Source organism: Bison bison, unplaced genomic scaffold (assembly GCF_000754665.1).
Source record: "Bison bison bison isolate TAMUID 2011002044 unplaced genomic scaffold, Bison_UMD1.0 scf7180017864146, whole genome shotgun sequence".
Lineage (NCBI taxonomy): Eukaryota > Metazoa > Chordata > Mammalia > Artiodactyla > Bovidae > Bison > Bison bison.
Window position 1 is genome coordinate 1,660,001 of NW_011494718.1, and position 20,233 is coordinate 1,680,233.

Below are 20,233 nucleotides of genomic sequence, written 5' to 3' on the forward strand. Positions count from 1 at the left end.
TCCTATTTTTGCTCAGTATCTCCCCTTTCTCTCTAGTTAAGAGAAAAAAAGTAACTTTCCAGTGCTCTGATATCTTCGTTATTTCTATAGTTGGTATATCTAAATTTCACACCTATGAATCACTCAAGGAAACTTGATTTGTGATCTCTCAGAGAAACAGATGTAGACACCTAAACACACAAGTGAGACATTTAAATTAATAAACATTACTCTGAATTATTTTGCTTTTGGTAAAGATTATAACTTTATAGTGCAGAATACAATTTAAACCTGTTTTCCGAAGAATCATAATGGCTCACCTGGAATGTTTTAAATTCTATACCCAAAGTTATCCAATAAAGGTATCCCCCATTTTTTGAAAGTTCACTTTACACATTGGTATCTGTTTTTGCTAACCAAAAGAAATACAAAGAGGATTTTTCCTCTATGAGAAAAGGCAGAAAGCAAAAACAGTGCTTAGCATTCATTCTGTAGCAATTCCACTATAAAGACAGCATGCAGCCTAAACATCCAGACCAGCAAAGGCAAGCTCCTTCCCCCAGAATGACAGTGTCTCAGCGTCAAGCTGTCAAGAGCTCTGAACTGTGTGGGTGAGCATTTGTGCTCTACCTTGGTTTACTCTGTGCCTCTGTTAGCAAGACTGTGTCCTAAGCCTCTTTGCTTTATTCTATTTGGCTTACGAAAGGTTTCCCAGAAAGGCTCTACTTTGGATAGTGGGTGAAATTGAACTTTACTAAATCTGTAACTACATATTTGGTCACCTTTGGATCAAAAATTAACACAGCCGCAGAAGAAATAAGCCATACACACTATGGCACATCGGCTGCAAATTTGCTTACTCCCTAATCTGCCCAGTAAACAAGCAGACTGGAATATGTATGCTGAAATGAAGATAAGAGGAAAAATTAATTTCATGGGCTTGCAGTCTTACAACAATTCACCTATAAAAGAGGATTACCAAAAAAAAAAAAAAAAAAGTAAAGCCTCTCTAGAAATAACATTCTTAGAAAATATAACGAAGGAAAATCAAAAACATGAAAGAAAAAATGAAGTAAAGGTCAATAGATAACTATTGTATAAAGGAAACAAGTTGTATATTCAAATTTAAAATTTTTATTTATTCAAGTTTATTTACTCTTGATTACTCTGTGTATAAAAATCTGGCTATACTGTTTAAACGTGTAAGAAATGAGGAAGCTTAGAGTATACTTATCAAATTATCAGGCAATATAATTGAGCGGACTGATGTTTTCTAATGATTACACTCTGATAAAGCTTTTTAACTGGAAGTTATAAATACATTTATAGTAGAAATCATTATCAGTGGTATGTAAGACTGTATTTACTAAAGGCAATGCAGAAAGATACAGTTAGCCAAATAAATGATTCTCTTAAAATATGAATTGTTGTAAATAATTTTTATAACTCACATGTCACTTGCTGTAAGGAAAGGCCCACATATAACTAATAACCTTTAACCAAATATTTCAAACTTAAGGGCAAAGAAAATCCAAGTTGTTATTAACATTTTGGCGATTTAGAGATTCTAACCACCTGGGAAACTAGGGTTTTTTTCATTTTTTTTTGACTCTCCAGAGGCAAGTACACTCTTCTTAGAGGTAACGCACTATCAGGTCTTGGATAGAATATGTATCACTCTATGACAGAGGATGAATTGCTCTAGTATAGATAATATATCTGAAATTAACTAGTAAGATCAGGTACTACCTTTAATCCTCACCAAAAGGCCTGGAAGCAACTGACATTGAGCAATTTTAAAGTGGTTAAAATCACAAATGATCACTTGAATAAATTCATCACAATAAAACCATTTTTCCAAAACAGCTTCCCTATTCACTAGTCCATTCACTTTACAGCATCAGTAATTACTGTCTACTAAATATTAAGTAGGAAGCAGAAATAAAGGCACAATAGTGCAGCTTCTACACAGTTTCACTATTCTAAACCCTCCAAAACATGTATAAAGCTTACTTATTTCGGAGGGTTTAAAAGCTTAGAGGAGAGAAAAAAATCAATACAACACTGAAATTTCTTTTAAAGCCACATTGAAAAATATATTTAGGAGATACAATGTGGTAAAATTTTGAGTTGCTGCTGACATCTAAGAATGTACATATGCAAAATTTACTGTGGCCTTTAACACTAGAAGAAAATTTACAAACCATAGGTTTTTTTAAATATTAAATATCATACATTAAGTTTATAAATTAAAAAGCAGTAGCTACTATTAAAACTAGTATATTAGAAAAAGAATTTTAGATATGTATCAACCAAAGATACTAAGAAACTGTAGGACAGAAGATCAAGCATGACTAAATAAATGTATAAAATAAATGAAATCACACGATCAGATTTGTCAGCTAATAATATAACTATGGAATAAATACTGGTCATATATGTTTTAATATACATCATTAATTTCCTAGATTCGCTGGTACAAAAACCAATTTCCAAATTGCTAAGTAATTAGGTTGTTTTATAAAATCTTGTTTTTGATTATAATGAATTGACAAATGCATGGAAAGAAAAAATAATTGTCATCATGAAAATGAAATAGGTAACTCGTTTTCTAAATCTAGTTGTTTTGCTGTGAAGCAGACAAACATAAGTTTGAATTATATGAAAAAAGGAGCATTAAACTGAGAAAAGGGTTAATTCTGACAAAAGCAGCTCTTGATTTTAAACTATTTGAATTCTGTCTCAGTATGCATAAGAAAAACTCAAATATTGTTTTTTGGTTCTTTACAGAGTTTTTATCATATTTTAAACAAAACCATAAATTTGGGGGAGGTGACCTCCTTAGAAGTCACCAAGTAAAACCCTGATATTTTAGAGATGAAGGCACCGAGGTCCACAAAGGTGGATCATTTCATGGTCACATTTTGTTGGCAGCTGAGACTATAGCTTCTTTTACTTGATTACTCATTATTAAGCTTCTCTCACAGCAGCAACTTCATAAAAATTATGGTCCGTTAAAACAAGTGTTAGTAAGATAAAAATTATGAGTAATATCAAATGATGATCTTCTGGGGGAAAAAAACAAACTAGGTTTCAAGAGGAATAAAAACACATTTTCACAAACACAGGGCCCTCTCAGAGGTCCAAAGACACATAGTTGAGTTAATGGAATTTTCATCTCACCACTTGGTCATATGAAAACAAATTAATGTATAAAATGTTGGTGATCATCCCACTTAACTAGGTGAATTTTAAAGCAAATTCAGAAAATTACTTTTGTTCTTTAAAATATAAGTTTGAAATAGTATAAAAGTTAGATCCATAATTAAAACTGGAAAGAAAATATTAACTTTCTAAAAGTATCAATTTTTCTAGTTAATTTTAAAATTTCACTATAAACATTATATTATTTTTAGTTTGCTGCTGCTGCTGCTAAGTCGCTTCAGTCGTGTCCGACTCTGTGCGACCCCATAGACGGCAGCCCACCAGGCTCCCCCATCCCTGGGATTCTCCAGGCAAGAACACTGGAGTGGGTTGCATGAAAGTGAAAAGTGAAAGTGAAGTTGCTTAGTCGTGTCCAATTCCCAGCGACCCCATGGACTGTAGCCCACCAAGCTCCTCCGTCCATTTCTCCTAAAATTTCTTAAATTTAAAAAACTAGAGAAGTTTCTCTTTGTTTCAAAGCAATTTATTGGCAAATTTTTTAAGTTAAAATTTTATTTTTGAATTTCTGCCCATCAATCTGGAAATAATGATAGCTCATAAAAAATAGCACCAATTATTTTTCAGATGAAAACTTCTCAGAATAGTATTTCTTCATCTTACTGTGTCTTGTATTTCATAACTTTCAACCAAGTTACAAGTGACAACAGAAATAAAAACCGAATCCCCTAATCTTTTAATGATATTAAAGGGATAGCAAATACAACGGCCACATGCTTAGAATATATATTTAATATTTTAGCATTCAATGACCAGAAAAAACTAGATTCTGATGATGTATGCCATTACAAAGTCAAATATGAGAAGCAACATTCAGGTCAGCCACAAAATGAACGCTGAAAAAAGTACAGAATATATAAAAAAAGATGAACATTCTCACATAAAATAGTCCACACAAATAAAAATGGATTCATCTAAGAAAAACATTGCTTGCACAGAGAAAAAGCAAAAGCAAGCACAATCAACATAGCTGTACTAAAAAAGAAAGAAAATATCCACAAAGTTTCAAAAAATAGAACTAATGAAATTTACATTAACTAAAGTCCACATATTTTCTATTTCTAATTCTAAAAATCTGACTGAAATCACCAAAGCACATCTCTGTGTTCCCAAAGTAACTATGCGTAGAGTTCACACCTCTGCCTTCTTCAGCAGATCTGACTCCTTAAGAGCCAGAATAGTATTTTATTTACCTTTAGGTCCAGATTGCTTAGTGAAGTACAATTCACACAAAAGAGGCATTCAAAAAAGCTTGTTCTTTAATTAAATTTTATCAGTCATAGCAATAGTGCAAAACTTCAGACAAAATTAAATCACTGTCACAAACAAGCTGGTTTGTGACAGGTTCTTCACCCCTGCTTTTTTTAAAAGAGTTTTAGGTGTCATTCAAGTAAAAATCTACCATTTGCATCAGGAATGCACACACACAGAAATGAGAAATGTCTTGCCTACAGTTATTTGTTAGTAAATTATTTAACTGAGGCTACCTCCCTCCTTCCAGTAAGTATTCTCCAGGACTTTTCTTCTTACAAAACTAGGACTTTTCTTTATCTCCTCAATTTCTGTCTCCTCAATAGCAAAGACTACTCCAGAGAAAAGCCATGGCAATATTGGAAGATTCAAGACAGAAGCAAAGTTTTAGGAAAAGCAGGATTATTCACACTGATAGTCTGGTCAATTATTAAACAGATAAAAATTATGAGACAGAAAAGGCCTATGTAAAAAGATGTGATATGGAATGACCCGAGATGTTTCCATACATCAAATATTTAGTATAGAACCTATCTCCTAGCCCCCAAGTCTGTATTCTACACATTAAACCCACTGATGGTGGTGTGGTGGTCTAGTTGCTAATTCGTGTACAATTCTTTGCAACCTCATGGGCTGTAGCCTGCCAGGTTCTTCTGTCCCTGGAATTTTCCAGGCAAAAATACTGGAGTGGGTTGCCATTTTCTTCTCCAGGGGATCTTCCCAACCTAGGGACTGAACCTGCATCTCCTGCATTGCAGGCAGACTCCTTACTGCGAGCCACCAGGGAAGTCCTTAAACCCACTGAGTATCCCATTTATTACAGCTTCCTAATGTTGAATAATCAAATGACAGATAATTTCTTATCTTGTTGGTTGGGTACTGAGTTCCCAGGGAAGTTACTCTCTGACATCCTGAAGATGAAGACAGTCTCTATCTTTGAAGTAAAAAATAATAATAATAAGGGTTCAATTTTGGCAAGAACCCCAGCTTCCAGCTTTTCGTAAATTATCTTGCTTAAAATAAAGCTTACTATAAATGGAAACCAAAAAAAACCCAGAATATTTTAAAAATTCATTTTATGTTACTATGCAACAAGAATATTTTGGATTCTAGTAAGAGCACTAAATGGTCACCAGAAGTACTCTGATTTGGTACTTAAATAATGCCTGCTCTTCCTTGAAAAAACTTCTATGTCCCTCAACACCAATAATCATCATTTAACTAAATGAAATCTATTTTTTTTCTCTTTTATTTTTCAGACTTGAAAAACAGGTATAGTGAAGCTAAAACAAATGTGGATAGTGAAAGCACACTCTTAAAGAGCTGAGACAAAAAGGCAAATGACTGTTTATATAGCATAGAACAGCCAAAGATCATTAGGGTAAGATTTAATAGCATCAGAATAGCATCAAAACTGAAAGAGAAGAGTGTCAAAGCAAATAAAATGCTACACCTAAAGAAAACATCTTAAAATATTAATAGCAGTTAAATTCACTACCTAGGAAATTAGATACAAATTCTTCAAGAAAATAGAGCCAAAATATGATTTCATATTTAATGAACTATATTTGAGGGGGCTTCCCTGATAGCTCAGTTGGTAAAGAATTCACCTGCAATGCAGGAGACCCCGGTTCGGTTCCTGGGTTGGGAAGATCCACTGGAGAAGGGATAGGCTACCCACTCCAATATTCTTGGGATTCCCTTGTGGCTCAGATAGTAAAGCATCTGCCTGCAATGCAGGAGACCTGGGTTCAATCCCTGGGTTTGGAAGATACCCTGTAGAAGGGAAAGGCTACCCACTCCAGTAGTCTGGCCTAGAGAATTCCATGGACCGTATATGTATAGTCCATGGAGTCACAGAGTCGGATAGGACTGAGAGACTTTCACTTTCACTCACATTCGAGGAATTCCAGGAACCAGTAGCAACCTCGCAAGATCTTGGAACAATCTAATGCTTGAAACATGCAGGACATCAGTAACACAGCACCTCTTCCCCTCTAAAAACACAACACTATCACCAACTGATCTCAACCCTGAGGCACCCAGTGAAACTCTGCAACCTTTATTTAAAGGAAACCACGCATAAAAAGGCACAACTCATTAAAGCCCAAAGGACCCAATGGTGACAGAAGGAACAAGCATGCCAAAGCACTGCCAACAGTATTCAGCCTATTCCTAACCTGCCTTGTGGCAATGTGTCACTTTCCAGCTGCCTACTTTAAAGACCTCTGAAGATCTGATGTTTGTTTTCTTATTAAAGATTTCTAGACTTCTGATTTCTGATTCTTCCACTTCCTTGAATTCTCTTTTCCTGCTTAGCTGCCTCTTAACTCAGCCTTTATTAGTATTTCTAGTCAATCACAGTTTGTGTGCTACTACTATCTATGGACAAGGCCTCTAGCCTTGTGTATGAAATTCAAAATTTGGCTTGCATTTGGATCTTGGCTTTTGTCTCTGATGATGAACTGAAACTGAAAAATAAAATAAAACAGAAACTGTTCAATTTTTCATTATAAGCAGTTTTGATATATGTTGATAAAATCTGTAATACAAGACTAAAGCAAATTGTCTGTGCCCTCTAAGAACTTCATTCCTTGACACTAACTGTATCCCTAATGAACATATTCAAGTTGGAAATACTATAACTCAACAGGGGTTGTCTTTGGGAACTACAGGTGAACAGGAGTTAACTATGGCCCTAGGACTCAAGTGAAAAACATCTTAATAATGGAATTTACAAGTAGATGGGTCAACTATGTCTAAATAGAAAATATGACAAACTAAAAAAAAAGTTTTAAGAATCTTGCAAATTTAAATTTGTAAAGAAAATGAACAGATATAGAAATAAAATGTTTCAAGCACAAGTATCTTGCTCAGCAATTGAATGCCAAACATTCCACTTTGAAAGAATAATTTGATCCATTTTCTCTAAGAACACTGTTAATCATTTGCTATCCACCTAATTTTATCTTTAACTCAGACTGTCTTTATTAAAAGAAAAACTGAAGGATTCTATTGAGTTGACCAAAAAGGTCATTTCAGTTTTTCTCTATCATCATACAGGCTTCCCAGGTGGCACTAGTGGTAAAAGCATCCGCCTGCCAATGCAGGAAACGTAAGAGATGCAGGTTCATCCCCTGGGTTGGGAAGATCCCCTGGAGGAGGACATGGCAACCACTCCAGCATTCTTGCCTGGAGAATCCCATGGACAGAGGAGCCTGGTAGGCTACAGTCCATGGGGTTGCAAAGAGTCAGACATGACTGCAGTGACTTTAGCACACGTATATGTATCATCATACAGAAAAACTCAAACTTTCTGGCCAACCCAATGTTTTGTACATTAACTGAAATCACATCTAAGACTTAACTTAGATGATTGTAAAATTTCCAAATTCCAAACTAATACTTGAGAACACTGCTGAAAAGTTTCTTGTAGGGAACCTCCCTTCAGCCCTAAACTTCTGACTCCACATCCAAACAAGAATCTCCTAAAAATATTTGTAATACCATGGGAGTGGCCATGATACATAAGCAAGTCTGCAATGAGGCACAAAAATTATTCTCCCTTTAACAATGATTTTCCTTTTTAATTTCCTCTCCTTAACAAATTTGAGAATGTAAATTTTAAACAGATGCAATATTCAGTAATATGATTCTACAACTATATAACAAATAAATTTTAAGCTATGATTGACAATTATAATCAAGAGCAATTATAATCCTTAGTAGGAGACCTTTCCATTCTATTGTAACTTTCAATAAGCCAGTATTCTTCTAATAAATATTATTTTAAACACAAAGTAATAACCAACTGAAATCTACAGCTGCATTAAAAAATGAAACAAACTAGTGCAAGGGGAGGACAGTCCAGAGAGACTAAGACAGAACAGTAAAAACAGCAGAAGGCAGATACCAGAGTGACATTACATCTCTTTCTTCACAAGGCCAAATATTTAGTTAGCATATGGCCCAAAACGTGTCTTAATTATCCCTCAAATGCTTTAGAGAAACTTTTTTAAAAGCATGAAATTAAAGAGAATGGTCATAAACATCTCTTAATGATGCTTCTTGTTTTTCATGAGTTAATAATGACAGATTTCCAGATTGGTGAGCATAAACTGTGTCTACACATGACCCATCTGAAATGCTTCTGATTTTAAGCCTAAGCCTGCTCTCAAAACAAGATTATCATGTAGACTTCACCAAGGACGTAGAAACATTCTTATAAACTGGTTTAAGTCATAAATACTGCAACTTATAAAGAAATTATTTCAAATGAAGATTAGTCACTACAAAAACAGTAAATTGATAAATTAAGATAGTGAACTCTCAGTAATCAAACCAAATGTTCCCCCCAGTAAATAATAAAAAGCTAAATATAGGAAGATCAAGCAGAAGTCTCAATAAAATTTAGCATGAGTTCACAAATTTACGTTAAATACTCACCACTAATGTTGAGTTCAAACAAAATACATTTATGAATAATCTATAATAATACTTTCTAATTTCATATTCTACTCTATTGTTTAAAGTACTTATAAACTTACCCAAATGAAGTAATGTAAACTGGGCTGCCAGTTCCTTTGCATCTTCTAACGTAGTACAGAGTTTGTCTGGCATGAAGTAACTCTGGGATCCATTTGCAATAGCAGGAATAATGATTTTATATACCAAGAGTACTTTCCCATCTTGACTTGTTGTTGAATATAAATAATATTCTGGTGGTGCCCAATTATTTTTGTTGCAGTAATAATCCAAATGCATTACTGCAGAATTGAAATGATTGGACTTTAAAGAATACATACTAATTGGAGTAAGCTTTGTTCCAGGAAAAAACGGGTAAGTGCATCTTTCAATTTCAGGGGGGCTTGGGCTATGCTGGCCATTGAGACGAGCTGGAAGAGCTGGCGGCTTTCCTAGAATTTTGGGGTGACTCTCTTCTTTGTTAGCAAACACAATCAGGTTTTCAGAATTGGGGCTAATCTGACCATTAAGATGCTGTCTCCAAGTGTTTTCTTTATTTACAGGTTTTGCCAGTGTTACCTCAATACTTGCTCCATCAATGCATTTTCCATTCATTACTGACATGGCAGCCACTGCATCTTCTCGGTTGAAAAAGTGAACAAAAGCATAATCTCTAAGTTTCTTTACTCGCTCAACTGAACCAGGTTTGAATTTATTGAATTCTGCTTTAATTGTTTCCTCAGTAGTTGAGATCATTAAATTTCGTACATAGAGAACTTTAACTCTCTGCATAGTTTCCTCATCAACCTCTTTCTCTGGGTCAGCCCAATCCACCTGAATGGTATGGCCCCACAGTTGGAAGGTTCCTGTAAAAAAATAAATTTGAAGACAATTAAAATAAATCAAAATCAAAAATAAGTAAAACTGTTTCTCCAAAGAAACAGAAACTCAAATACATATAATGTATTTGGTAAAGTATTAGTTTCCTATTCACACAAGTTTTTACTAAGGTGAACTGAGACAGACTTACAGTGAAATTAATTTTGAGAGTCAGAAGAACAAATACAATTCAAAGACAGACCTTTATTAGAAGGATTAGGTACTGTCCTTTTTATTTTTATCAAACAACTAACAGCTAAACAAAACTGTATAATTCAGTAAATCAGTAAACTGTTATAAATGACTCATTTTATAGGATCATATTCTTTTAGAATCATTTGTTTTACTTTCTTAATTTCTATTCCTCTTCAAGGGCACTACATATCTTCATAAGTTGATCTACGAGGTACTGCTATTTTTTCAAATGTATAGTAAGGTTAACATAGAAAAATAACCTTTGAAAAAGGATACATTTACCTGGAATTAGTTTTCTCCTAGCCATAGCAGCAGCTCTGTGAGATTCATATTCCACAAATGCAAAACCACGATTTTTGGTCTTATCAGTTGCACTTGGGTAAACAATGACATCTACAACTCCTTCTGTAACTTTCTTCATTTCATCCAAGATTTCTTCTTTCTTCTTTTCTTTTGGAATAGCTCCAATAAATAATCTGCAATTATCCAAGCTTACACACACACCAATAAATTTCCCTGGTCTAATTTCATAATTATTAAGAATTCTAATGGCTAACTGGGCTTCTTCTTTTGTAGTATACATCACAAAAGCATAACCTCGATTTTCACCACTAAATTCCATCATAAGTCGAAATTCATATATTTTCCCAGCTCTTTCAAATACAGGAACTAACTCATCTTCATACATATCACGAGGTATTTTTCCTACAAAAACTTCACAGCCTCGAGGCGGAGGTGGACCTTCCCAACCTGAAAGACAAAAATAGACAAATTCTAATAAGGTATTTATGTTTACTATTCAATAATTCATTCCACAGGTTTACTGTGAGCCTTCTATATGCCATGCACTATTATACATAATGGGGATACAAAAATGAACAAACTAGAAGCCTCCTTCCTTCATGAAGCTTATATTCAATAGAAAAAGAAGACAATGAGTAGTGAGTGCTATGAAGCAAAATAAAGCCACAGAAGGGTTGATATTTTTGGTAATCAGGTACCTCTTTTCTAAGCATGTGAGGTTTAAGCAGAGACCTGAATAAAATGGAGGAATGAGCCTTGAGAATATATCAGAAAAAAGGAAAAGCAAGTGCTTTTTATATTAGTTATATTAGAACAACACACAGCAAGCAGGTCTGCATGGGAAAAGCATACTTGAGGGAGGAGTTAAATGACAGGCAAAGCAGCCGTCACTGCCGTTAGAGGCTACGATTCTGTCTCACAGAAAGTCAACTGGAGGGTTTTGAGCAAGGAAACTGTACTGGCTATTGGTAGAAAGGCAAAACAATATATCTAATAATCTGCTTGCATCTAGTATAAACACCACTCCTCTACTTGTTACTCTTTCTGATTCCTCCCCAGATGCCCTCCCCTTTCATAGCTAGAGCCCACTTTCCCCACTGACCTAATCCTGACTTATTTCTTAACTGCTACTTAAATCAACAGTAGAATGTTCAGGAAAAGACACGCATAACAAATATAATCTACCTCTTTTCCTTCACAACAGTAAACATGACTGCTGAGGTCTTAAAGTGGTTTCAAGGAAAGAGCTATTTGTTGGGATACTTGTGGAGATATATATCTAATGTAAATGACTGCATTAAACATCCAATTTTTTGAACATAAAAAAATCCACACCTGGAGGTGGACCACCAAACTTCCTTTGCCCATTTTCTTGAACCATGTTGTATCCAGTCTTTTCCATCAAAGCAAGCAATGCTGCTTCATTCTGAGTACCAGTCCGTACTTTGCTGCATCCATTTGTTCCATCTATAGTTTCTTCACTCATGGTTGCAGTTCCTAAAGCAAAGTTTAAGAGAAGTGTTTATGACACAGAGCTCCAGGAGGAACCTATGAAGCTTTTCTCTAGGTGCAAAAAACCAAGAATAGTTGTGGCTGCTATATTCAGAGATCACTGAAGCCTTGGCCCCAAAGTTCTTCCCTGCAGGGGAAGCTGGAAACCTCTTTTAATGTCTCTAGCCAGTTAAGCAGTACCTTTATAAGGCATAAGCTACAAAGAAAGGGATGCAAAAGTGAAAAAAACAAAGGAACAACAAAAACAAAAGTGGGAAAACAGGAGTAAGTGAAAGGAGTTAGAGGAGGAAACAGCCAGCAGAAATAGTAACAAAGTACTCAGAAATTCTAAAATGATATAGCTAAAACTAGGTGACCTGAGAAAGTCCTTCTTAGTTCTAAAATATCTGAGTTTTCTTCTGAGTGATGAGAAATATAGCTACAAACATCCATTATCATACACACCACACCCACAAAGTCTTTTTACGGTTCCTCCCAAGCTGTCCAGTTGTGTTAATGATACACTTCTGAAGACAACATAGAAGGAAAGTAGCTCACACACCCTCACAGCTAAATGCAGCAGTCCAAGGCTCTGTATTAAGCTACCAGTCATTATCAAATTGCCTACTGAGTTTGCCTAGCAAGCACTAAGAATGAGATTTTTAACTGGCATCTTGAATTCAACATATTTAAAACTGAATGTCATTTTATCCTCCAAACCTGTTTCTTCCTGTTTTACCTTACCTCCATCAGTTCATCTGGCCAACTGATAATGACACCACAAGGATTATTTATTACTCCTTCTCCAAACTGTCACAACCAGAAACTCAGGAACTTAATCCTGAGGCCTTCCTCTGACTCAGCTGATCAGCCACAAAAACCTGCATATTTTCCCTTCTAAATATTTCTTGAAATCAATCTTTTCCTGTATATCCCACAGCCTGTTCTCAATTATATCTTACCTGAATCAGCATAGTCATTTTTCATCACTCAGGATCCACAGGGGATGATTCTAGAACCCCCAAGGACACCAAAACCCACATATGCTCAAACTTCATATAAAACAGCATAGTCGTTTGCCTATAACCTATGCTGCTGCTGCTGCTAACCTATGCATATCTTCCCATATACTTAAACCATCTCTATAGATTACTTACAATATAAACATAATGTAAAGAGTTGTAAGTACAATGCAAATGCTATATATGCCACTATGTGTGGCAAATTCAAGTCTGAGGAACTTTCTGGAACTATTTTTCAAATATTTTTGATCAAAGGTTGGTTGAATTTGCAGTTGTGGAACCATGGATACAGAGAGCTGACTATGCTAGGTTCCTAACCATTGTTCCAGAGATTTTGTCCCCTTCAGACAAAATCTCAGTGCTGTCAAGATGATATAAAAATATGTACCTGACTACTTTAAGCTTCTACAGATCAAAACTAAAGGGGAAATGAATGAATTTACTTTATCTTAGAACCAAGAAGGCTCTTCTAAGAAATAAACAAAAAAACCTCAAAGAAAAATAGTACTAAATTACTTTTACTACCCTGGTGGTTCCAACGGTAAAGAATTCGCTTGCAATGTGGGGGACCTGGGTTTGAACCCTGGGTTGGGAAGATCTCCTGGAGAAGGGAAAGGCTACCCACTCCCATATTCTGGCCTGGAGAGTCCATGGGGTCGCAGAGTTGGACACGACTAAGAGACTTTCACTTCATGTTTACTATGTAAGTATTAACTATTTTGAAGGCAGAAAATTACAAACGGGGGTGAAATGATCTGCAACACAACATAATAAAAACCTAATTTTCTTAAAATTGAAAGAGCAACATGGTATGATAATTAAGAGCAAACTCAGGTACCTAAATGATTGCTTAAATGTGATCTCTGGTTCCTCCCCATATTACCTATGGCTTTGGGCAAGTTTGGCCTCAGTTTGTCTCTAAAAGTAGAAAATAACAGTTTCTATTTCATAAGATTGCTGACAGGATTAAGCATAAAGGGCTTAAAATAGTAGTTTGCATATAAGCATTATAAATTTATTATCTAATTAATACAATAATATATATACTTAAAGTTAACTTTTAGGAAAATAATCCTATTGTGTAATAAATTAATTAAAAAAAAAACAAAAAACTGCTGACCAGGGACTGCAAACATGAATTCACTCATTCATTTATTCAATGAATGTTTATTAAGGACAAACTGTGTGCCAGACACTATTCATTAAATCTGGGATACATCAGTAAGGTAAAAATCAAAACTGCTCCCTTGCACAGCTTATACTCCAAGAAGAGAAACAAATGATAATACAAGTAATATGTAAATAATATGTTAAAAGATAACAGGAGGAGGAAAATGAACAGGGTACATGGTTGGGGAAGAGGTGTGCAGAAGAGAGTGTACAATTTTAATCAGATAACTAATATTCAGAGGTTCCTGAGAAGATAACATTTGAGCAAAGAACTGAGGAACCTGGCCATTGGAGTTATTTGGGAAGAACAACACAAAAGGAAAAATGAGGACAGAAGCCCAAGAATAGAAGTGTGCATGGCACATATGAGGTGAGCAAGGGGACCAGTATGGTAAAGCCAAGAAGAGAACAGCAGGGGATGAAGTCAGCAAGGTAACAAGCTGCCACATCTCACTAATCTTCTAAGTCAGGTGCTGAAGGTCCTCAGCATTGATTCTGAGTAAATGTGGAGCCACTGGAGATTCTGAGCATGAGAGTAATATGATCCTTCATTTTCAAAGGATTATCTGCCTGTTGTACTGTGAAGTCTGTAGAAGAGCAAAGGTGGGAGCAAGGAGACCAACAAAAACCAAGACTAAAATTCAGGTGAGATGATAGTGCCATGGACCAGAAAGGTAGAGGTGGAGGGGAGTCTCCGACGTGAGATACAATTAGAAGGTACGTCCAATAGCTTTCTGACAGATTGGATATGAGATAAACAGAGATGTCAAGGATAACACCAAAGTTTTGGCCTGATCTACAAGCAGCAAGGAAGTAAGGAAGGCTGAGATAGAACTTAGAACTTATACTTAGGGATAAGAGCAGAGTTCAGTTCTGGGCCTGCTAAGTTTGAATACCCACTAAATGACCAACTTAAATGCCTATAAGGCCATGGCAACGAATGTTACATGAGTGAAAACAAAAGGCAAAACCACAGGATTCTGACAAGTGCTGTGGATTGTGTTTAACAAGAAAGACACTGGGAAAAGGCAGTGGATACTCAATTCTAGCAAACTGTTACTGTGAGGAAATCTCCAGTTTGCCCAGTTACGCTAAATTTTCCAAGGTTTCAGGAGAAGCCGGAAATCTGCAGATTCATATGTATAATCTCTCAATTCTTAAAATTTGAGTCAAGGAGCTGCATTAACATATTAAAACTATAAAACTACATAAATGTCATCCATTTACATTTGCAAATACTCACAGCATAAAAATGGCATGATTAAAATGTAATCTGGTAGAATATTATGTTCAAACTTATCTAGGGTATATGTTACCCAAATTCCAACTCAAAAAAATTAATGAGTCAAACTCTCACAATTCAGTTCAAGTTTCTACACATTTACTGAATGTTTTCTATGAACAAGCATTTTTCTGGATTTTTATTCATGTGGATGACCCTGAGGGGCAGGACTACAACTCAGGTGGACAGCAGAGGACAGATTAACTCAGTGGGACTTTCTGCCAAGCAGACACAACTGCACAAAGTTGGAAACGGCTGACCAGAAGATGTCTTCCTGCCTAACTGAAGTATTCAAACACAGGCTGGACATGCTGGAGAGATTCAAGCAAAGGGGGCATTGCTGGACCATGTGGCTTTTAATATTCCTCCCAAAATTTAATACAAAGAGAGTTCAAGCATGCTATGCTATGCTAAGTCACTCCAGTCGTGTCCGACTCCGTGCAACCCCATAGACGGCAGCCCACCAGGCTCCCCCATCCCTGGGATTCTCCAGGCAAGAACACTGGAGTGGGTTGCCATTTCCTTCTCCAATGCATGAAAGTGAAAAGTGAAAGTGAAGTCGCTTAGTCGTGTCCGACTCTTAGCGACCCCATGGACTGCAGCCTAACAGGCTCCTCCGTTCATGGGATTTTCCAAGCAAGAGTACTGGAGTGGAGTGCCATTGCCTTCTCCGGAGTTCAAGCATAGACTCTGCCTTTTTAAAAGGACCTACAATCCAGGAAAGAGTAATATCATCATCATGCAGTCAGCTTCCTTCTATGTTTTAAGCCTGCATTTTTTTTTTTTTTTTGCCTCAGATATGCAGATGATACCACCTTTATGGCACAAAGTGAAGAGGAACTAAAAAGCCTCTTGATCAAAGTGAAAGAGGAGAGTGAAAAAGTTGGCTTAAAGCTCAATATTCAGAAAATGAAGATCATGGCATCTGGTCCCATCACTTCATGGGAAATAGATGGGGAAACAGTGGAAACAGTGTCAGACTTTATTTTGGGGGGCTCCAAAATCATTGCAGACGGTGACTGCAGCCATGAAATTAAAAGACGCTTACTCCTTGGCAGGAAAGTTATGACCAACCCACATAGCATATTCCAAAGCAGAGACATTACTTTGCCAACAAAGGTCCATCTAGTTAAGGCTATGGTTTTTCCAGTAGTCATGTATGGATGTGAGAATTGGACTGTGAAGATAGCTGAGCACTGAAGAATTGATGCTTTTGAACTGTGGTGTTGGAGAAGACTCTTGAGAGTCCCCTGGACTGCAAGGAGATCCAACCAGTCCATTCTGAAGGAAATCAGTCCTGGGTATTCATTGGAAAGACTGATGCTAAAGTTGAAACTCCAATACTTTGGCCACCTCATGCGAAGTGTTGACTCACTGGAAAAGACTCTGATGCTGGGAGGGATTGGGTGCAGGAGGAGGTGCAGGACAACAGAGGATGAGATGGCTGGATGGCATCACCGACTCTAAGGACATGAGTTTGAGTAGACTCCGGGAGTTGGTGATGGACAGGGAGGCCTGGTGTGCTGCAATTCATGGGCTCACAAAGAGTTGGACACGACTGAGCGACTGAACTGAACTGAAGTGATCTCTACAAGAGGTTCATGGTTTCTTGAAAACAAAATGTTGCAGGGTTAAAAAAAAAAAAAAAAAAAGAAAACCCTGGAAATTAATTCAATTATAAATAACAAAAACTGTAGAAACCAAACAAAATAGCTGCAGACATTCTGTGGCTTAAACTCTGATATGCATAAAAGCAGAGATTCCTATGTGCCTTGAACACTTTCCCTATTATCCAACACAGTGCTCGGTACACAGTAGGTACTTAGTAATTATTTGCTGGATGAAGATGCTAACAGAAAATTAAAAAAAAAAAAAACCTTAACATGATTTCATACACTCTAGGCATTAAATTAGAATGATTTTTAAAGGAAAATTTGGCAATCTTATTAAATTCTAAAATGTATATATACTCAGTAATTACTAAGAAATTAACCTACGGATATAGTTGTACAAGTATATAAAGATATAAACACAAGCATGTTCACTGAAACACTGTGTTCAAAATAAAAAGTCTAAAAAATTTCTAGTGGTCTACCAATAGAGGACTGATTTTAAAATTATGGTATACCTACATAATGGAATGTTATGCAGCTATTAAAGAATGTCATAGATTTGTGTGTGCTGATATGGAAAAATATTTAAGAAATATCACATGAGAATGAGTTGGAAAACAATATATTGACTATGTATCAACCGTGTTTTTTGTTTAAAGATATATATGTATATACTCACAGATGTTCGTGAACACAAAAATTAAAGACACACGATTTGGAAAAATTTACAGGGAACTTTAACAGTAGTTATCATCTGTAAGTAGGAACTAAGAGTTAAGGGACCTTAACTTGTCGCTTTTCTGTAACTATCAAGAGCATATGCTACTTTTACTAAAAGCAAAAGGTCATTTCAGGGATTTTCCACTGTTCTTTAAAGACAAAATCTAAACTCTCTTTTAAAAGCATCATAAAGGTCCTTTCCTCACCAGCCCAGCCTATCTCTCTCAAACTTCGCTTCTTGTATGTCAACAACAAAGCTTATCTAGTTGCAATTCTGCAAACGCACCATGTTCTCATACACCAGCCTCTGCATAGGCTGCTCCACAGTCCTCTCTTGCTTTCTTTGCCTCTCCCAAACTTAATATTTTCCAAAAAAAAAAAAACCAACAAGCAAAAACAAACCATCCCTTCTCCATGCTAAATTAGATGCTGTATCCTTTTGTACTGCTACCATCTCAGAGTGAGGGACTGTTGGGCCCTGCCGCCCCCTCATTCCCCAACCCCTGACAGATCTTAAGCAGAGTCTGGTCTTTGATTCCCAAATCCCTACCACAATGTACATTCCCTGGCACATTCACTAGCTTAGGAAGATACATTGTGGTCTAAATAAACATAAGAGGCATGGGTTCTAGTTCTCAGTCAACAGATCTTTGACAAATCACTTTACACTTCTACCTTTACTAATTTCTGAAATTCCACTGTACACTTATTTCTGCATTCATTTATTTAGCACATTTATACTCTGCATGATGACAAGCATGTTACACACATTATCTCATCTAGTACTTACCCTCTAAGATATTATTTTCCATTTTAAAAATAAATAAGCTGAGAATAAGAGAGGTAAAAGTCATAGTGCCTATAAATTGACAGTGCTTGGTAGGGTAGACATGCAAATTAGAAGCCCATCTGCCTAAATATGGGATTCCTAAACCCCTACTTTATATTACCCTCATTTTACTTATTTAAAAATCTGAGATGTCCAGAAAGTAACATAATTTACTTGAGATCATATAACCTGAATCCAGATTTTTTTTCACAATAACAGTTTTTTAAAAATGTTTAAAGTAACAAATCAATTAAAACTACAGCATGATTTTTTAAAAATACTGTATAAACCTGGGGGGGGGGAATCCATCAATGGAAACTTTCTGGAAAACTAATAAAATAACTTCAAACTTTAATTAGAGATCTTAAAATCATTTAATTCAACCAATTTTGCTGCAAAGCAGTCACCCATCTTATTTTTGAATACTTATAACAACATAACTTGGGCTAATTCTTTAATAAAGGTCTTTTTAATGAATCATTATCTTTTTCCTTTTAACTTTCACCTACAGGTTCTGACTTTATCCTTCTGGCCAAACTGAACATGCCCCTTTCATATAACTGCTTTTGAAAAACGATTCTCTCCTTCTAAACATTATTGTGCATGTGTGCTAAACTGCTTCAGTCATGAGCTACTCTTTGCGACCCCATGGACTGTAGCTCACCAGGCTCTTCTGTCCATAGGCTTCTCCAGATAAGAATGCTGAAGTGGGCTGCCATGCCTTTCTCCAGGGTTCCTTCCCGACCCAGGGATCGAACCCGTGTCTTCTACAAGACAGGCAGATTCAGTTTCTTTAATCCAACATTTTCTAAAATGATATTCCTAAAATGATTATTCTAGAAGCTATTAGCAGGCCTCAAAAATGTGTTTTATGCCTAATACCTGGGAATCACTATACTTCCCTCTTAGGAGCATCACAATGAACAGCAGCATATTTAAGGCCACAAAAATTTTAATAAAAACAAATCTTTCCGCTTTAACTCTGTGTTTCCCAAACATTTCAATATGATATTCTAACTTTCCTTGGTAATTAGCTTTCTAGAGAGCCATTTGGAAATTGAGTGTATCAACTGCTTCTATGATAGTTTCAAGCTTCCTCACTAACCTCTTTCCTTTGAAACTGAAAAGGCCACCAGTGCAAAGAAAGACATTAGTGTTTGACACAGCTGCATGACACTGACAGTTCAAATTAAGCAAACTGTCAAAAAACAAAAAACTTACATCTGCCTTAGCCTATAACAAGTAACCAGACTTTAGACTCATACTGAATTTCACCTTCTTAGGTTCAACTCACCACTTCCTCCAACCCTCCTCTCTAATATTTTATCAACTTGTGCCCCATTCATGAAATGACTTCACTTATTCTCCTCTTCCAGGACACAACTCTCACATATTTTCAAGTTTAATCAATAGCTATCTTTCCAAAGATAATCAAAAAGCAACTTAAATCTTCCCAAGTCTGACTAGTGATAGTAACAGAATTCAATACTGGTTTAAATAGTCATTCTTATTCATCTTTGATTCAGATTAAAACATTCTGTCATCTTTATAATAAAAGAGAGTATCTACTCATTAATATTATTTGGGTACTAACAATTCATTTTAAAAATGTATTTACACTTGAAGAACAGGTATAACTGGTATCCTAAAGAACTCTTGTTTTAAATAATACAGCTACTATGTAAAGGCCCATTTCCAGAAAAGGTAGAAAGCTGTTCATCTTTTCTTCAATTTCTCCTTCCATGTTCATTTCACCATGGCTGGTAATGTCTCATTTCTCTTTATACGTTTTTCAGATTCTTCTAATTTACTG

The 20,233-nt window shown here is 35.9% G+C and overlaps 1 protein-coding gene across 1 annotated transcript in view; it reads right to left on the bottom strand.

The window, feature by feature from the left end:
- Positions 1–11,779, bottom strand: part of RBM46 (RNA binding motif protein 46) — a 45,296-nt gene extending 33,517 nt beyond the window's left edge. The window contains exons 1-3 of the mRNA XM_010840710.1: positions 11,629–11,779; positions 10,273–10,740; positions 9,000–9,782 (exon numbers count right to left, since the gene is read on the bottom strand). Coding sequence (XP_010839012.1) covers positions 9,000–9,782; positions 10,273–10,740; positions 11,629–11,779 — 1,402 coding nt within the window. The remainder of the gene's footprint in view (positions 1–8,999; positions 9,783–10,272; positions 10,741–11,628) is intronic.
- Between the last annotated feature and the right edge of the window lie 8,454 nt (positions 11,780–20,233).